General features: G+C 38.3%; 1 protein-coding gene across 1 annotated transcript in view; it reads left to right on the top strand.

Annotated features, from left to right (window-relative positions):
* LOC150084629 (RNA polymerase II-associated factor 1 homolog) overlaps positions 1-21,256 on the top strand; it is a 358,003-nt gene that overhangs the window by 229,998 nt on the left and 106,749 nt on the right. The window contains exons 8-9 of the mRNA XM_090376517.1: positions 3,056-3,144; positions 10,296-10,412. Of these exons, the coding sequence (XP_090232643.1) occupies positions 3,056-3,144; positions 10,296-10,412 (206 nt within the window). The remainder of the gene's footprint in view (positions 1-3,055; positions 3,145-10,295; positions 10,413-21,256) is intronic.

The raw sequence follows: 21,256 nt of genomic DNA, 5'->3' as shown, positions 1-21,256 counted from the left end.
GATATAATTACCATCAGGGGTAAAGGAAAGGGTTTTGCTTCCGTAAAGGTGAGTATAGTGGTCTCAGACAGTTTTTAAATTCTGTAGTGGGATAAACTGACGATGTTACCAACAGTAAATTCTAAGTGGGAAGCATTCAAGGAATTAATCGTGGATGCTACTAAAAGTTTCATACCTATTAAGAAATATTGTTCAAGGTTTAGCCCTAAATGGTTATCAAATGAACTAATGAGACTCGTAAGAGAGAAGAAAAATGCACGGGATGCATATAAATTATCAAGCAACTCAGAAGCCTATGGCAGATATAAGCTAGTTTGTAATAAGGTCACAAAGGAGATTAGGCAGGCGAAGGCAGATTATGAGAAATCTTTGGCAAAAGCTGCTAAGAAAAACAGCAAGGATTTCTTTACTTATATAAACTCTAAAAGGAAGGGGATGAATCTTATTGGTCCATTTGATATCGATGATTCCACCGTTGATGATCCTGCTCAGATAGCAAACAAACTGAATGAGTATTTTGCATCTACATTTACACATGAGGAGTTATTAAGGTTTGAAAATGGCCAGAAGGTTATCAAATTGTAGCAGGGTGCTTAATGATTTTGTAATAACTGAGAGCAAAGTGGAGGAGAAATTGTTGAAGTTAAATGGAAGAAAGGCACCTAGCAAAGCAACTAAGCAAACCCTTAGCCATAATTATGAGAGCATCCTTGGACTCGGGGAGGTTCCCACGGACTGGAGATGTGCAAATGTATCCCCAATTCACAAAGGGGGGGATCGAAGGGTGACACGAATAATTACAGACCAGTTAGTTTAACTTCTGTTCCGGGTAAAATAATGGAGTCGCTGGTTAAAGATGCATTGCAGGATCATCTAGACAAGACTGCAGCAATAATTCAGACACAGCATGGGTTTGTTAAGGGGAAGTGTTGTCTGACAAATTTGATAGGATATTATGATGTGGTTACAAAGGAACTGGATGCAAAAAATAATTTTGATATCATATATTTGGATTTCAGGAAAGCTTTTGACACTGTTGCGCATGGAAGACTATTGTACAAATTGGAGCAGAATGGTATTAAGGGTAAGTTGCTACAATGGATAAAAGGATTGTTAAGTGGGAGAAGACTGAGGGTGGTAATCAATGGGTGCTGCTCTTCTTGGACTAATGTTATTAGTGGAGTCCCACAGGGTTCGGTGTTGGGTCCACTGTTGTTTTGTATATTTATCAATGATATTGATAAAGAGGTATATCAGGCTTAATGTCGAAGTTTGCAGATGATACAAAGGTTGGCAGGTTTGCAGGGTTGAAAATTAAAATGGCCATTTTAATTTTCAAGTGTTTTTTTTTTTTTTTTTTAGCATTTTGCGTATGCTAAATATGGCAATCACTGGGTTAAATTGGAATTGTGTGCGTGTCCCCGTTGGTTGATTACACTACCTGCTGTTCTCTCCACACTAAAAGCATAACCTACTAGCAGGCGCCCCCCGTAGTCAGGTGGGCAGGAGCAGCAATTCGTAGCACATGCTTCTTGATCAGACTGGGGTTCGAGTCCGTGACCACCAAATACGGAGGATGCGTAAAGGTCAGGAAATGACCACCGCATATCCCCGGAGCAATATGGCCTTAGTTGCTAATGCTCCTAAAAACCAAATAACAACATAACCTACTAGCATTTATTTATTTATAGTCATTGGGTGCCTTCTACTCTACATAGTAGTAACCCAGGTCCATATTCCATCATATATTTCTCTTATTACCACTCATGTACCTATTACTTCTATTCTATATATATATATAGTAAAGAATAATTGTATTAAGAAGCTAATTAATCATGGGGGTGGAATGTGACTGTACGAAAAGGAAGATAACATAGCTTATGGATCAGGGACACTGCATTAGCAAAACGTATAGCCATAATGTGTATATATATATATAAAGTATATTGTATGTAGAAAGTGTGAAGAAGATTTTGATTTAAACCTATTGAATATACAGTATTCACTGTGAGCTCGACTAAATGGATAAGGAATGTAGTGATATATGGTGTGAAAAAGAAGAAGAAATAGACAGGAAAATAAAGATAAGAAATGAAAAGGCGACCAAAATAAGATAACATTGCGGTGTCTTTCACAATCTCAGTATCATCATCATCAGAGGTCATCCACCGAAATTATGAAAAAGACAGCATAATTTCAGTGGATGACCTCTGATGATGACACTGAGATTGTGAAAGACACCACAATGTTATCTTATTTTGGTCGCTTTTCACTTCTTATCTTTATTTTTAATTTCTTGTCTATTTCTTCTTTTTTATACCATTTATCGCTACATTCCTTATCCATTTAGTCGAGCTCACAGTGTATACCGTATATTCAATAGGTTTAAATCAAAATCTTCTTCACACTTTCTACATACAATATACTTTTTTATATATATCTATATATATATATATATATATATATATATTTTTTTTTTTTTTTTTTACCTCGATGGCAAGCTTGCATACAAACAAATAATTGGAGTTCCCATGGGTTCATAAATTTCCAGCCTTGTCTCTAACTTGTTTTTACACTACTATGAGGAATTATTATTTACCAGCAATCCCAATCATAAATTTTTAGCCTTCCGGTATGTTGATGATATCTTAGTTTTAATTCCTACTTTGAATGCTTAGCTGCAGATATTTATCCCTCTGAACTTAAATTCAATAAAGAAAATGTTGATAATTGCACAGCCAACTTCCTTAATCTGAAAATTGCACTCTGTAATGATGCAGTTCCTCATCTTATTGATACTCATTTTGGAAATATTTATTTTTGTTGTGTGCTATTATAGATTAAACTTTTATATGGAACAGTCTCTCTCTCTCTCTCTCTCTGCTTCTTTTCAAACAATAATATTTATGGAGCAATTGATTTTGCATCTTTGTTGTACAGATCCAGATTGATACTTTAAGGAGGTTTGAAAATTTTTGATTTTTCTTAACTTTTTTTTTACAATAGATAGGATCAAAAAAAACAGTTATTTTATTTATTTTTTTTATTTTTACAGCTTTGGAAATACCCTTTTGCTCAAGTGACATTTGATTCAGACCCAGTACCCCTTTCTCAAATGGAAGAGATGTCTCAAGCTATGATCAGGTATACATTTGCATTTCAACTGTTAATAAAATGTTGAATATTTAATTTAAAAAAAAAATAAAACAAAAAGACCAAAGCTGATATTAGATAGCTCTTTTGATTTCTTTGCTTTAATATGAGATAAGTCAAATATAGCTTCCAAAATTTCAGAGTTTATGAATATTATTATTATTATTAGCCATATGGTGCAAGGAAGCCCGAGGCTTATGCTGCACCTTCCAAAAAAAATAAAAATTCCCGAGTTATCCTGAGAGAGAGAGAGGGGTGCATTATAGCCATAGTAGCTTATGTGCCTTTAAACTACCATAACAACAACAACAACCTGAGAGAGAGAGAGAAAGAAGTAGAAAGGAATTGCCAAGAAAGAGAAGAATGATGATATCCAGCTCAGGACCCTGGGTGTGCCAAGCCCATACTCACCAGATGTGTTCACTACAGTCAGCATGTGCTGACACTGGTAAAAATAGATAAAAATTAAGGTTGGTGTTTTCATGCTCTTTGTTATTGATTGCTGAAGTAGCCACTTGCACAACTGCAGTGTAAAGAGAAATGGCAACATACACTGTTGTAGAAAGAGCACTATACAATTTTTGGATTTCAAAAATGAAGTCCATAATGAAGTTAAGCAGAAATTTTGTACACGATTTCAGCAAAACTCCACCAAGTAGACATTTGGTCTCCAATTGGTGTAAGACTTTTGTGGCTACTAGATGTTTCTGCACCATGGTAAGGCCAGCAAGCCTCCGCTCACAAAAAAGCTGTTTACATGAGGAGTTTCATCCAAAGTACACAAAAAGCAATATATTGGGCCAGCACAAGTCCAATGTAAGGCTATGAGGAAGTATAGCGAAATCCATGATTTTGGAATACATCCAAGATAGTCGAATAGTTAGTGTTTTGTGCTGCACATTGCATTGTTCTTTACAGAAAAGAATAATCATCAGTCCTAAGTATCATGAAATGCTGGAGAAATTCTGACATTGCAGATTTCTCTGGATGGTTCTTTCATCAAGAGGGACGTAAGGCATAGAGTTGCTTGTCAGGCGGAGATAGTGTAAAGGCCAGAGTAGTGTAAGTTTTAGTGTTGGTTTGTGTAGCGTAGTGTCTGTTCCTCTGTCCATTTAGCTGCGGAGCTCCTAGTGGAACCGCACATTGCTCTGTGGAGGCAGACCAGGTGTAGTAGGTAGTATGTAAAGTCTCTTTGCTAGTAAGGGTGCCAGGTAAGGGGGACAGGAACTTTTTATTAAAAAGGGAGTGTGGGAAGCTAGTTAAAGAAGGTGGATGATGGGAAGTGTTGCTTGTCAGGTGGCACTTCCCCCCCCACCTAGAAATGGGAAGTTAAAGGGATAGAGGGCACACCTTTTTAGATGGAGCCTGCCCTCTGTGGGTTTCAGACTGTGTTCAGGAGCAAAAAAAGGTTTGTAGTGATAGAGTCCACCACGCAAAAAGTTTGGGAAGGGAGAGGGGAAATAGAGATGTGGGGGGAGCCATAGGGCCAGGGCATCCTATGTGGGGAGTATTACATCTCTGTATAAAATCCCACACCAGCCAGACTTCTGAAGCTAGTATCAGCAGTTCCCATGCCATGCCGCAAAGGAGGGAAGAGGCATAGTTGTGTCAGCATGACAGGCTGTTTCCTAATAGGTTGCTTCCAATGCAGTCTGATTTGGGGGAGCCTGCCAGAACATCACATGCTCTACATGTTCTCAGTCCATCTGTACACCTGTCATACATATACACAAGTACAAGTACACTTTTTTTATTGTTGTTGTTATTTGGTTTTTAGGAGTATTAGCAACTAAGGCCATATTGCTCCGGGAATATGCAGTGGTCATTTCCTGACCTTTCCGCATCGATCCGTATTTGGTGGTGACTGGCTCAAACCCCGGTCTAATCAAGAAGCGTGTGCTACGCTCTGCTGCTCCTTCCCACCTGGCTATGGAGGCACCCTACACTTTTTTTTATATTTAGGGGCATCTGGAGACAGCACATAATGCAACGCTCACTCACTCACATATTCTTTCTTATATTCATCATCATGCAGAGAGAGGACACATAGTTATCTTATTTAGGTGGCACCTAAATGAGACAACTACCAAGACAGACATAACCACAAACATTCACTCAGCCACTGCATAGTTTACACAGTTGGCATAGTATTCACTCACATTTATACATCTTAACCTGCAAAATGGGTAATATATATATATATATATATATATATATATGTTTTTTTTTGCTATTTTGCTTGCAATCCTGGCCATACCTTGCAATTCTGGTACACCTGATGAGAGGCTGGTTTTGTAAGTTGTTTGGCAGCATCCTTATTTTGTTAATTTTATTATTTATTTCTTATACTTTTTTTTTTTTTTTTTTGTTTCCTTCTATCGCAGCTCCTTCACCCTTTTTTTTTTTTTTTTTTTTTTTTAACTATATATATAATAATGCAAATTAAACGTAGAAAAGAAATAAGAATTGTACCTAGAGAAGGGAATAAAAAACAGATAAACACAAATGTAAGTAGCAGCATAAAGCAAAATCCAACAACACATTGTGTAAACTATAAAGGAATATAAATTATGGAGGGGGGGGGGGAAAGGCAGGAGAGTGAAAAAACACATATAAATGACAAGGACAGAAGAGGAAAATGAAGATACCTAGTAGGAAAATATGTATAAAAATTTTGAAATATTAAGGTAAGGGCAAATAAAGCCAAATTAATAAACCAATAATGCTAATTTAGACCGGCACCCACTTGTTAATGGCGAGGCCAAAACAATGTGAAATATCACAAAAGAAACATAATAAACTCACACTAAAGAAAATAGACTTAAGACAAACCCCAAGGAACAAATAAAACAACCGTTATATCCATTCTCATTAGAGGACCTCTGGACACAATGGCTGTGAATAATACTGCATTTCGAATGCAACGTAAATTATGGCAACTGGCAGCAACTCAAAGGTCAACCCACCAGTACAGTAAAATGACATCACGGAGGCCCTAATGCAGCAACAGAGAAACAGCACTTCCTCCACTATAACCGAAATGAAGTTGATAATCAGAAATAAAAACCAGTTATAGAGGGTGGTGTGAAACAACTAACATACACTACAAAAAAAAAAAAAAAAAAAAAAAAACACCCACAGAAAATAGAATATCACAAACATAAGTGGCTGCTTAAATCATATCCAACATCATGTACCCCCCCCCCCCCCAATTTATATTCCTTTGTGTATATATATATATAAAGTACAGGCAAGCCCGTATAACATGCTACTCCTACATCTTATGCTGGGTGTAATTTTTCAGCATTTTCATTCTTTTTTTTTTTTTTTTTTTGTTAATCCCCGCTGTTGACTCGCTAGTAATTATGCAAAAAAATAAAAAAATAAAAAAATATTTGGGAAGTCCCCGTAGTTTATTTTGTTGGAAAATTTCCATGTTAGGTTCTGTGCTATTAAACTTGTGGAAAAATCTAGATTTCAAAGTTTACCACTATTGGATAATGTGGCAAGCCATCCAAAAGAATTAGAAGTCATCCAAACATTGAAGTAATATTCCTACCACTTAGTACAACTTCTTTAATTCAGCCATTAGATCAAGACATTATATCCACCTAAAGCCTTTTACATCAGAAGTTCGCTACAATGGATTTTGAAAAAAAAAAACTATTCCAAATCTATTGACGTGATCGAGGCATGGAAACATTTTTCAATTGTGGACTGTATCGGAATCATAGCTTTATTGCTCAAAGAAGTAAAACCATCAACATTAAATAAGTGTTGGAAAAATTTATGGCCAGAGTCAGTTCATTCAGGAAATATGAACAAACCAGTAAAAAACAGGATTGGTGTGATAGTAGAAGTTGGTAGGAGGGGAAGGTTTTGATGATATGACTACTGAATCCCTTTAGTTGGCAGAATTGCCATTCCCCTGCACCGGATAGAAATCCGGTGCAGGGGAATGGCATGAGGAACGATATGAGGTCAAATTCTGTCGATGATGGGGAGAATTTTTATGGGTTTTTAACGTGGCTGAGTTAATTGGTCTCAGATGAGGGTAGCATGGTTTTTTACCCCATACACTCAGTTTTTTCATCCAGAAAATCGACCCTTGGAACACAAGCAGTTTATAGACAAATACACAGAGCAACTTGGCCTTAGTTGCTGGTGCTCCTAAAAAAAAAAAATATATATATATATATATATATATATATATATGACTACTGAAGATGTTCAAGAATTACTGGTACAAAAATAAACTGGCGAAGCGGAGTAGGTAGAAATGGCATCAGAGGTAAACCAAATCAAGTCAGAGGATGATAGAGCAGATAAAAATTTTGAACTTGCAAATTTTACACTAAAAAGCATATGGGAAGGCATAAAGTTAGATGAGCAATTAGAACCTTATTTTTTGAATGCAGATTTTTCGACTGAAAGAAGCCCTAAGTTGATAAGGGAGCTTCAAAATTGCTTTGTTCCATATGAAACTTACAAAGATCTATCAAGCAAAAGTGAACAAATCCAGATTACTGGTTTTTTGAAGAGAGCAGAAGATACATGAAATCTCGAATGGTGTATTTTTGATAACATTTGAAACATAACCCCCTCCCTTTTTGTACTGGTTCTTAGTCCCATATAACACGGTTTCGCACTACACAAGATTTTATAGGAACATAACTACCGTATTATATGAGGGTTACCTGTATATATATTTTTTGAATACTGCATACAGGTCTGGCTGAGCCTCATTTTAGAAAGGATGTAGAGTAGCATGAGCGAGTATAGAGAAGGGCAACAAGATTGGTGAGGGGAACAAAGAGGTCCTCATACCAAGAAAAGCTTAAGTTCTGAAAATTGCAGTGTCTGAAGACTAGGCACCTGTGAGGTGATCTGATTGAGGTGTATAATGCCTTGAATGGGTTGAGCAGGCTCAATTCTGATGGGATTCTTCTGTTTTCTCTGATTATGAACCTTAGAGGGCATAAATTCAGATTGAAAGAAAGACAGTTGTAGAATAGATGTGCGGAAATTTGCCTTTAGCCAGCGGGTAGTTGATTTCAGGAATAAACTTCCATGTGTCGTGGAAGTCGATAGCTTGAATAAATTCAGTTAGAAACTGGACCAACTTTTAGAGGGAATGGATATGTGAAATGGTGTTTTTTTTTTTTTTTTTTTTTGCTGATGCTACATAAGCTTGCTTTCTTGCTTCTGCTACACACACACATGCACGCATGCACACACATCCAGGGTACAATACAACATTTAACACTTATGGGACATTCCCATGCATTCACAATTTTCACACACTTATCACACTGAACAGTACTCTGAATGGGACAGCCCACAAATTTTTTTTTTTTTTTTTTTCTGAAGGTTAAGTGGACAGCCCAGCCCTCCCTTGGATATTCGAGACTGTTTAGAACTCTACTTTCTAGGTCAATGGGTATAGTAAGCTCCAATTCATTGGCACCTTACTCAATTATTGATAGCTAAGTTTGCATGGAAATAAAGTTTCCATATAATAATGTTTGATGCAAGTAATAAAACAATTGTAACAGTATTGGATACTCCTCAGTACTATTACAATTGCCCATTTGATTGGAAGTGGCAATTTAATTGCCTAAATATCTATATAATCATGGTCTTTCATTGGTTGTTTGAACTGTGAGAACAAAAAAAAAATAACATGAATAAATAAATATGACCTCTGATGACAGATATAGTGGAAGTGGAGTGCGCTTTAAAACTTAGTTTATTTTCTGCCAAAAATTGTTGTATTGACACAACTGTATGGGATGTTCATACTGTGTAAGAAGAAGAAGAATCAGTTTCTTGATATTAATTATTCAGGAGAGTGGTAACGAGTGAACATTCCTGCATAGAAGTACCAAAATAGTGTATTTGTGTTTTTTTTTTTTTTTTTTTCAGCTTTCCCTGCAAGCACAAATTTCTTGTCGCCAACCTGTGATTGCTAGCATGAGGAGAGGCAGTGCAAGGGAGGCTGAGCAGTGTGAATAATTATGATCATCTTTGAACTTGGGAGAGATTCCTTTGGATTGGAGAATTCCAATGTATTGTTAATACATAAAGGTGGTTCTAAGAGTGATGTGAGCAACTACACACTGGCGAGCAATGATCAACAGTGTAAGATTCAGATAGAAATGATAGAGAGGGACATTCAGATAGAAATGGAATTCTGAAAGATACACAACAAGGTTTTGTTAAGGAAAAATCATGTTTAATTAATTTGGTTAACTATTTTGACAGTTTAGTCACTCATGAGCTGGATTGCAGCATATAATTTTGATATTGTTTATTTGAATTTTACCGAGGCATTTGGCTCAGCCCCACATGAGGACTTACTATATAAGCTGCAGGCTCACATCTGAGCTGGATATCATCATTATTCTTCTCTTTCTTGGTGATTCCTTTCTACTTCTCTCTCTCAAGGTAACTTGGGAATTTTTTTTTTTTTTGGCTGGTGCAGCATAAGCCTCAGGCTTCCTTGCATGGCTAAATAATAATAATAATAATGGGTAATATTCTTAGATGGATCACAGGGTGGCTGCAGTACAGGATGAGCAGGGTTGTGATCAGTGTTACTACTTAGATTGGACTAATGTTAAACATGGAGTCCCCTGGGGATTGGTTCTGGGACAGCTGTTTTTTTTTTCTTTTTTTTTTTTTTCTGATTTTCCTTAAATGACATAAGTGAAGGAAGAGAGAAGTGTGATGTCAAAATTTTCAGTTGATGTAAAGAAGGGGGAAAGGTGCTAATAATGAGCAGCATACTGTGCTCCTTCAAGATTACTTGGATAGGCTTTAAAGATGGTCCAAAAAGTGGCAGCAACCTCACTTTTAATTCACATTTTTAATTCATCCCAACTTTGTAGGGTGAATTAAAAATGGTAAAGGAAGAAAGATTTTGAAAAGCAATTTGATTCTAGATTATGCAGAAATCTACAATGCTCATGCTTTTATTTTTATTTATTTTTTCTCTCTCTCGCACACATGAAGGGTTTATAAGATAAGATAAAATTATTTATGTTTGAACTTTTCTGTATTGCTAAAACAAATTTTTACTTTTTTTAGTAAAAAAAAAGTATCCATATTGATGTACCTTTGGTTATTGTCTGTATTTTAAGAGGAGTGATGGATGAGAGTGGAGAGCAGTTTGTTGCTTATTTCTTGCCCACTGAAGATACAACAAGAAAAAGAAAACGAGATGCAGAAGAAGGTGTAGAGTATATGGATGAAGATGAGTAAGTAAATTATTTAATTTTGTTGTATTTATAATTATTGATAATATAAGTAACAAAATAAAGAATTGCAGCAGTAGAAGATAACACTTTTCTTCCACTGTAGTTATAGATTATGCAGAAATTTACAGTGCTCTCATTTTGTTTTTTTTAGAAGTGGAAAATTTTCTAAACAGTTAGTGGAGATAATTTATGAATATTTTCGTTTGCATTATACTATTGGAGTACAATGCAAAAGAAATACAAAAGTTTTACAAATTATAAATTTTATATAATATATACACATACTGGGAGGTCTCTGCAGTTGCCTCCTGACACCGGCACCTGTACATGAAGGGACTTCCATAGTGATCCTACTGGTCCTTCACATTAGCATCACTCGGAGTTAATGCCTGCAGTCAAGGTTCCACGCTGATTTGGGAAGCTGGTATGTTTTTCTTACATGGAAACTTGGAAAGGGGATCCTGGTGGTGAGGGAACCAGCTTCAACACATCACTTTAGTCCCTGCTTCGTGGATGGGTGGTTCTTGGAGCTTTCCAATCAATCAGCCACTGGACTCTCCTCCAGGGATCAACCATGCTGAAGACAATTTCCTTCTTCTGGTTGAATGGACAGGATTTCAGGCTGGTATGGTGAGTAGCTGTGGCTACAGCCTGGTTTTTGCACGCTTGATTGTGGGCATCCCTTTGGGCTCTGCAGTGGGTGGGAAGTTCCTTCCCACCCACCATAGAGCCCAATCATATAAAATCTCTTATGAATTCTAATAATATGGAATCCTTCTTGTGGAACACCAACAAGGTCCCTTCCAAAAAATTCAACCAATTAAACAGATAATGTATGTATCCTCAGCAAAGACGAGATTTTATATATACAAAGGGTACTAGGAAAGTTTTGCAATATGACGCAACAATGAATCACAAGAAGCTGCTTGTTGCTGCATGTTGAGACATGTTCATACGTGCATAGTAGCCGCCGCGCCAAGTCGATGGGCTCAGTTATTCATTAGTAGTGAGAGTGTAAAGTGCTTGCGATGGCATCGTGGTCACGAAATGAGATAAGGACAGTTTTGCGGTATAATTTCGTGCGTGGTTTAACCATAGAACAGTGCTTAGAAGAAATGACTCTTGCACTAGATGATGATTGTCCACATCGTACAACGATATTCAGGTGGTATAGAGAATTCCAAAGGGGAAATTTCACTCTGGAGGATTCGGAGAGGTCGGGAAGGCCACGAACGTCAGTTACGGAGGAAAACGTTACTGCTGTGAGGAAAATGCTTGACGAAAACAGGCGAGTGACCTACCAACAGATAGAGGATACTTTGGGCCTAAATGCACCAGCAATTCGTTCGATTCTGCAAGATCATTTGCACGTGAAGAAACTTTGTTCTCTCTGGGTGCCGCATCAACTGACTGAAGAGCAGATGACACGACGTGTGACTTGGTGCCGGGAGACGTTAAAAAAGTTTGATAAGGGACAATCTCGGTATGTGAACAACATCGTGACAGGTGACGAGACTTGGCTGTACTATTACGATCTGCCGACCAAGGCTCAAAACAAAGTTTGTGTCTTTGATGATGACGACACACCCGTAATTGTCAGAAAATCCCGATCTGTAAAGAAGAAAATGATAGCTGTATTTTTCAAATCGAGTGGAATTGTGGAACGTGTCGTTTTGGACACGCAGAAGACAGTCACAGCTAAGTGGTATACTGAACAATGCCTGCCTAAAGTCATTGGATCTATGAAGAACCTGCGGCCAAAGTCAAGAATGGACACCTGGTACCTCCATCACGATAATGCCCCAGTCACCGCGCCAAAGTGTGCACCGAATATTTGACCACGACAGGACTGAAACTTCTCGAGCACCCTCCCTACAGTCCAGACCTTGCTCCCTGCGACTTTGCACTGTTCCCGCATGTGAAAATGAAGCTAAAAGGGAGGGGGGTTTTCCAGTGATGAGGACCTTCTACGGGCTTGGGACAACGAGTGTGCTTTACTCCCTAGTGAAACTTGGCAGAACTGGTTTAAAGATTGGTTTCGGAGGATGGAGAGGTGTATTGAATGTAGAGGAAATTACTTTGAAAAAATTAAATAAACAAAGCTGTGTTGCAAAACTTTCCTAGTACCCTTTGTATATAGATGCATTATTATAATACTTAAAATATACACTTCTATAATTTGCCTGGTATTAGTGCTATTTAATTCCTTTCCATTTTATATACCGGGTGGTTATACAATGTGTAAGTTAGAGATAACACTGTGAAAATCTAGAAATGCTAGAATGCTGGGTGTGCCAAGCCCATATTCACCAGATGTGAGCCTGCAGCTTATATAGTAAGTCCTCATGTGGGGCTGAGCCAAATGCCTTGGTAAAATCCAAATAAACAATATCAAAATTATATGCTGGAATTCCTAGAAAATCTAGGAATGCTAGGAGTTTGGTAAATAAATTTGATGAATTTGAGGTATTGCTCAAAACATCAAAGGCAGATATTGTTGGGATATCAGAGACGTGGTGTCACACAGATATAAGGAATGCAGAACTGGAATTTGGGGAGTACAATGTGTAAAGGAAGGATAAATAGGATAGGAAGGGAGGAGGGGGTTATGCTATTAATTAAGAAACACATAAAATCCAAGGAAGTGCAGCCAGTCGACATCGCTGGACAGTGCAGTGTCGAGTGAGTTTGGTGTGACATAAGCACTGGGAGATCAAAAGTGAGAGTAGGAGTGTGTGTTAGAGGCCTAATGACTCTGATGAGTGTAATAAAAAACTGTACAGGGAAATAGAGTGGGCCAGTAAATCAGAGAGTCTTATAATGGGGGATTTTAATTTCCCAGATATTGACTAGAATTTGTGGGTTGGTCACTCACACACTAGCAAGACTTTTGGAGATTTATTGGATGAATGTTTTTTTACAGCAGCATATTGGGGAGGCAACTAGAGAGTGTAATACTCTTGATCTGATTATCAGTAGTGATTCTTCATGCATTAAGAATCTGCAGATAAAGGAACCACTAGGTGGCAGTGATCACAGTGTGCTGAAGTGGGATTTACTCAAAGAGGTAACTACCATTATTGGTAAAGGGAAGGGTTTTTGCTTTCGTAAAGGCGACTACGATGGTCTGAGACAGTATTTAAATTCTATACAGTGAGACCAACTGATGATGTTACCAACAGCAAATTCAAAACGGGAAGCATTCAAAGAACTTATCTTGGAAGCTACTAGGCTTTACATACCAACTAAGAAATATTGTTCAAGGTTTAGGCCTAAATGAATCTCAGATGAACTAATGAGACATATGGCAGAGAAGAAAAATGCATGGGATACATATAAATTAACATGTGACACAGAAGCCTATGATAGATATAAGCTGGTCTGTAACCAAGTTACAAAGGAGGTTAGGCAGGCGAAGGCAGATTACGAGACATCTTTGGCAAAGGATGCAAACTCTAGAAGGAAGGGGATGAATTATATTGGTCTACAGGCGAAGGCAGATTACGAGAAATCTTTGGCAAGGGATGCAAAGAAGAACAGCAAAGAGTTCTTTACTTATGTAAACTCTAGAAGGAAGGGAATGAATCAGATTGGTCCACTTGATATCGATGGGTCAACTGTTGATGATCCTGCTCAGGTAGCTAACAAACTTAATGAATATTTTGCATCGACATTCAAACATGAGGAGTTATTCAGCGAGGGGAATGCCAGAGGCGTATTCAACTCTGGCAGTAAGCTAGATAATCTTGTAATAACTGAGAGTAAAGTGGAGGAGAAATTGTTGAAGATAAATACAAGAAAGGCACTTGGGGGTGGATGGGATCTATCCTGTTATATTAAAGGAGGCAGCAAAGGAAGTACGCAAACCCTTAGCCATAATTATGAGAGCTTCCTTGGACTCAGGGGAGGTACCCATAGACTAGAGATGTGCAAATGTGACCCCAATTCACAAAGGTCAATCAAAGGCTGACACAAGTAATTATAGACCTGTGAGTTTAACTTCTGTTCCAGAAAAATTAATGGAGGCACTGATTAAAGAAGCACTGCAGGATCATCTAGACAAGACTTCAGTTATAGCTCGGACACAGCATGGTTTTGTTAAGGGAAAGTCTTGCCTAAACAATTTGATTGGATACTGTGATGCAGTCACAAAAGAACTGGATGCAGGGAATAACTTTGATATTATATATTTGGATCTTTGAAAGGCTTTTGATACTGTTGCACATGGAAGACTGCTGCACAAATTGGAGCTGTGTGGCATTGGAAGCGAATTGCTGCTATGGATAAAGGGATGGTTGAGAGGGAGAAGACAGAGAGTGGTAATCAGTGGACACTACTCATCGTGGACTAATGTTATTAGTGGAGTCTCTCAGGGTTCAGTGTTGGGTCCATTATTGTTTTCTGTATTTATAAATGATATTGATGATGGTATATTAAGCTTAATGTCCAAGTTTGCAGATGATATAAAGGTTGGCAGGGTTGTTAAGGACACTACTGACACTATGCTGCTGCAACAGGATCTAGAAAGGTTGAACAGATGGGCTGAGAGGTGGCAAATGAAGTTTAACATTGACAAATGTAAAGTACTGCATATGGGAAACAGCAATCCCAGAGCAACGTATCAACTCTGTGGTACTACACTGACAGTGGTAGAGAATTAAAAGGACCTGGGGGTAATTGTGCAGGCAGATATGAAGTTCTCTGAGCAGTGCAGACGGGCTGAAAGAGTAGCTCATGGTGTCTTGTCAGTGATATACAGGAATTTTTCTGGCAGGGATAAGGAAGTGATTATTCTTTTGTATAAGGCAATGGTCAGGCCACACCTTGAGTACTGTATACAGGTCTGGAGGCCTCATTTCAAGAAGGATGTAGAGCTGCTGGAACGAGTACAGAGAAAAGCAACAAGATTAGTGAATGGAATAAACAGTTGCCCTTACAAAGAAAGGCTTAAGTTTTGTAAATTGCAGTGTCTGGAGACTAGGCACCGGCTAGGTGATCTAATAGAGGTGTATAAAGCCCTTAATGGTTTGCGCATTCTCAGTGCTGATGGGAGTCTTCCTCTTGCTCAGAATAATCACCTGAGAGGGCATAAATTCAGATTGAGGAAAGACAGATGTAGGATAGATTTGCGGAAATTTACCTTTAGCCCTTTAGCCAGCGGGTAGTTGGTTGGCGGAACAGACTTCCATCCCTTGTTGTGGAAATTGATAGCCTAAATAAATTTAAGGCTCAGCTGGACAGGTATTTCGAATGAACGGAGGGGTGAAATGGAAGTGTGTTTTTTTTTTTTTTTTTTTGGCTGATGCTGCTGCATATGTTTTCTTTCTTGCATTATATGCCTCTACTAATGTTAGTGCTAAATCAGTGGGTATGCCATTTAGGGTATGGGGAAGCGATTTGTAAAAAAAAAAAAAATTCAAATTTCTGGCACAAAGGGAAAATTGGCACTCTAAACATGAGATGGAATACTTAACTTAGGATTTGATTTTAATATCAGAGCTTTCAAATCTACTGATGTTCTTCTCTGTGCTTTCCTTCACTTGAGATGACATTCTGAAAATGGAGAACTGCGTGCGACACAGTTTCGCATAGCATCTCATTAGGGATGTTGGCTACATACTATTTAATGCTTGCTTTCAAATCGACAAGCATCTGCATGCCACCACAGTAAACTGTCTTTCTGGCTATGGGGAATGAGATCTGCTGATCGGGCTAGCCAGAACTGCGGAAAGTCTCTAGAAATGACGCAATCATTTCCAAATGTTGAACGGAGCAGTTCCTTCACTTGTCGACCAACATGGGAAGGCGCACCATCTTGCATGAACACTATCTCCAAGCATTACCTTTCTTGCACAGCAGAAATAATGTTATCTCTTAGAATAGCCCAGTACCATGCAGTAGTTAGCGTACACCTTATGGGGCCATGAGATGTAGACTCTTCGAAGAAAAATTGTCCGATTATAAGCTCTGCTGTAAATCCACACCACACTGTAATGCAGCATTTCTCAAACTTTTTTAGTCACGGATCATTTTCAACCAACAACATATTCACTGAACACTTTCATCCCACAAGATATTCACGGAACACTTACAAAACACAAGTTTAGCGGGAGCCAAAGAACTGTTTGCTAATATATTTTTACATACGACACACTGTGCATCAGGAGCATCTTTATTTCCAACACGTGTAAAGCAGAAGTTCAAATAACTGTCATTATACTTTCATTTTGGTCTTTTATTAGTTGGTTCCTGTGTTTTCACTTCTGATTTTTGGGGAACAGAAGGCTGCGATTGTTCATCCTCACTTTGAAGTGCGACAATGTTGTGTTCGTTTTCGTCAACCACGGTTGCACTACTAGAAGTACTTTTCTTCTCGTTTTAAAGTTCCTTTTTTTCAACCACAAATCCATGGTCACATATTTTAATAATAATATTCTAATTTTAATAACACCTAACTCTCCAGTCACTTCAAATTTCAAAATACTAATAATGAGTATTTTTTTCTCTTTCAACCTGTGTACTCCAGGCTAAATCACGTACGAATGGCATAGCAGATAACTACATTGCTACTTTTTTTGTAGATGTCATTACTTCTACGCATGCTTCTCTATGGGTGCGAGGCTAGCCTGTGCAGTATGGGTGCGAGAGACAATATGGGCGCGAGGTTAGCCTGTGCGTACGAAGCTCCTTGAAGCTCTTGGAACAGAGAAGTTTTTCCTGATTTATTTTCTGATTTATTAGCTTAAATTGTCATATTAACTTATTTTCTAGAGTAGCTTTATATTCCTAATTACGATACTTAGTTTAAAGTTTAACTTAGACAGAGATTTTGTAGGTATTACTTAGTATCAGTAACGGTATCAAATCCACGTGTTACAGATTGAACGAGAGGTCTTTTGTTTTTTTTAACCAAATTCATGCATTAAGAATCTGCAGATAAATGAACCACTAGGTGGCAGTGATCACAGTGTGTTGAAGTGGGATTTACTCAAGGAGGTAACTACCATCAGAGGTAAAGGGAAGGGTTTTTGTTTTCGAAAAGGCGACTATGATGGTCTGAGACGGTATTTAAATTCTATACAGTGGGACCAACTCATGATGTTACCAACAGCAAACTCAAATTGGGAAGCATTCAAGGAACTAATCTTGGAGGCTACCAGGCTTTACATACCAACTAAGAAATATTGTTCAAGGTTTAGGCCTAAATGGTTGTCAGATGAACTAATGAGACATGTGGCAGAGAAGAAAAATGCATGGGATACATACAAATTAATGGGTGACATGGAAGCCTATGATAGATATAAGTTGGTCTGTAACCAAGTCACAAAGGAGATTAGGCAGGCAAAGGCAGACTACGAAAAATCCTTGGCAAAGGATGCAAAGAAAAACAGAAAAGAGTTCTTTACATATTTAAACTCAAGAAGGAAAGGGATGAATCAGATTGGTCCACTGGATATTGATGGTTGAACAGTTGAGGATCCTGCTCAGGTGGCTAACAATCTAAACGAGTATTTGCATCTACATTCACACATGAGGAGTTATTCAGGAAGGAGAATGATGTAGGTAAAGTAAACATTGGCAGTGAGCTGGATGATTTTGTAATAACTGAGAGGAAAGTGGAGGAGAGATTGTTGAGGATAAACATAAAAAAGGCACCTGGGGTGGATGGGATCTATCCAGTTATATTAAAGGAGGCAGCAAAGGAAGTAAGCAAACCCCTAGCCATAATTATGAGAGCTTCTTTGGACTCAGGGGAGGTACCCATAGACTGGAGATGTGCAAATGTAACCCCAATTCACAAAGGAGGATCAAAGGCTGACACAAGTAATTATAGACCTGTTAGTTTAACTTCTGTTCCAGGTAAATTAATGGAGGCACTGGTTAAAGAAGCACTGCAGGATCATCTAGACAAGAATTCAGTTATAGCTCAGACGCAGCATGGTTTTGTTAAGGGCAGGTCTTGCCTGACCAATTTGATTGGATACTATGATGTAGTCACAAAAGAACTGGATGCAGGGAATAACTTTGATATTATATATTTGGATCTTAGAAAGGCTTTTGATACTGTTGCACATGGAAGACTGCTGCACAAATTGGAGCAGTGTGGCATTGGAGGCAAATTGCTGCTATGGATAAGGGGATGGTTGAGTGGCAGAAGACAGAGAGTGGTAATCAATGGACACTGCTCAACGTGGACTAATGTTATTAGTGGAGTTCCTCAGGGTTCAGTATTGAGTCCGTTGTTGTTTTCTGTGTTTATGAATGATATTGATGATGGGATATCAAGTTTAATGTTCAAGTTTGCAGATGATACAAAGGTTGGCAGGGTTGTTAAGGACACTACTGACGCTATGCTGCTGCAACAGGATCTGGAAAGGTTGAACAGATGGGCTGAGAGGTGGCAAATGAAGTTTAACATTGACAAATGTAGAGTACTACATATGGGAAACAGTAACCCCAGAGCAACGTATCAACTCTGCGGTACTACACTGACAGTGGTGGAGAATGAAAAGGACCTGGGGGTAATTGTGCAGGCAGATATAAAGTTCTCTGAGCAGTGCAGACGAGCTGCAAGAGTAGCTCATGGTGTCTTGTCAATGATATACAGGAATTTTTCTAGCAGGGATAAGGAGGTGAATATTCCCTTGTATAAAGCAATGGTTAGGCCACATCTTGAGTACTGTATACAGTTCTGGAGGCCTCATTTCAAGAAGGATGTAGAGCTGCTGGAACGGGTACAGAGAAGGGCAACAAGATTAGTGAATGGAACAAAGGGTTGCTCTTACGAAGAAAGGCTTAAGTTTTGCAAATTACAGAGTCTGGAGACTAGGCACCGGCGAGGTGATCTGATAGAGGTGTATAATGCTTTGAATGGTTTGAGCATGCTCAATGCCAGTGGGATTCTTCATCTTGCTCAGAATAATCACCTCAGAGGGCATAAATTCAAATTGAGGAAGGACGGATGTCGGATAGATGTGTGGAAATTTGCCTTTGGCCAGCGGGTGGTTGGTTGGTGGAACCGACTTCCATCACTTGTTGTTGAAGTTGGATAGCCTAAACAAATTTAAGGCTCAGCTGGACAGGTATTTCGAACAAACGGAGGGGTGAACTGGGAGTGGTGTGTGTGTTTTTTTTTTTTTTTTTTTTTGGCTGATGCTGAATAAGCTTGCTTTCTTGCATCATATGCCTCTGCTAATGCTAATGCTATGCCAGTATATTAATAATCGAAAAAAAAATCATGTTAAATATTATAATGATACAAAAGTGGTGTACACTACAAATATGCAAAATTTATTTATTTTTTGTAGTTATTAATTACGATTTTTCATGGAGCACTTGTTCACATCTCACGGAACACTAGTGTTCTGTGGAATGCAGTTTGGGAAACGCTGCTGTAACGTATTCCATACGTTACAGCAGCGTATTGTGGTGGTCTTTCATGCCAGCAGATGGACGAGAAGTTCCCCATATTTGACAGTTTTGTGCATTTACAACCCCATGAAGAGTGAAATGTGCCTCGTCAGTTTACAAGATCAGTCGAGCCTGTGTATTGTCAAGTTCCATACAAGCCAGAAATTGTAGACAACGTCTATTCATTGTTGCTGATCACAAGAGTTTAATTCTTGCACTACATGGATCTTGTACGGGAACCAGCGTAAAATTATTCAAAGCACTTTACGTACAGTAGACCAAGGAAGGTTCGAGTCTCTTGACACACCTCTGACACTACTGACTGGGTAGTGTTTCGCATTCTGACCAATTCAACTGCCACTTCATCCACTACCTCCTTTCCGATACGTGGTCGTCCCCTGCCTGGAATTACACCCAACTCTCCAGTCGCTTCAAATTTCTTTATTAGTTTTTGAAGCCCCACTGACGTCAAAGGTCCTGTACGCAAACCTTTAAGTTTCCGATATTCACATAGTGCTGCATTAGTGTTACTATTATTCTGGTGGAACTTGAAGTAAATGACAACTTTTACATATGTACAGTGCCACATATGTACAGTTTTCCCAGCTGGTGGTAGAAATTTGAACTAATTTTTCTTCTTCTACAAATCGCTTCCCCATACCCTAAATGACAATCCCATCGATTTTCACAGCACTAACTCTAACTGTTTTGACACTAGGATCTCCTGAATAGGGAAACTTATTTTATAACCACCCAGTACTTTCACACGATAGTCTGCTTTTAGGCTGCCTGTAACTTTTCATGTATTTAATTTTCAACTTCATGCACCATGGCCTAATTTGCTGATATGTCATAAAAAAAACAAACTGAACCAAAACCCCAGAGTTGCAGGGTACAATTCATTTCTGTAAAGCAAATTTTTTCCACGAGCATTCACATGTGATTAGTCAGCTCCTTGTGTGCTTGCAGTCTCCCTTCATCATCAGTCTGTTGCTAAATGTTTGTAGTGCTGATGTTTCCTTTTTTTTTTTTTTTTTCTGTGAATTTTTTATAACAGTAAGTTTAAATTGAAATATTCACAGTAAGGCTCTCCGAGTTCAAAAGAAAGTGTACAAGCTATGGGTTTGATGTGAAATTAGAAGTTATCCATTGTAAAAAAGTGGCAAATATGCATTTGACATCATACATTTCCTCAACATCCCAAAAACCTAAAAATTGCAGCAGATTTAGAAAAAAGAGCCATGACAGTGGAAAGGCACTTTGATGTTAAGTTGACTGTAGAAGGAATGATGTAATGGGGATCTTGGGAAGTAATGTGAATTGATCTTTTATCAGCAACATATACCTTATAAGCTCATCCAAGAAAAAGCTTTGAACTTACACAAAAATATTTGGAAAGAGTTGGAAGTCAAAACTGGATTTTGCTGCCTTTT

This window comes from Mastigoproctus giganteus, chromosome 6 (genome assembly GCF_048544385.1).
Source record: "Mastigoproctus giganteus isolate SK-2022 chromosome 6, ASM4854438v1, whole genome shotgun sequence".
Taxonomy (NCBI): domain Eukaryota; kingdom Metazoa; phylum Arthropoda; class Arachnida; order Uropygi; family Thelyphonidae; genus Mastigoproctus; species Mastigoproctus giganteus.
This window is presented reverse-complemented; position numbering and strand designations above follow the sequence as displayed.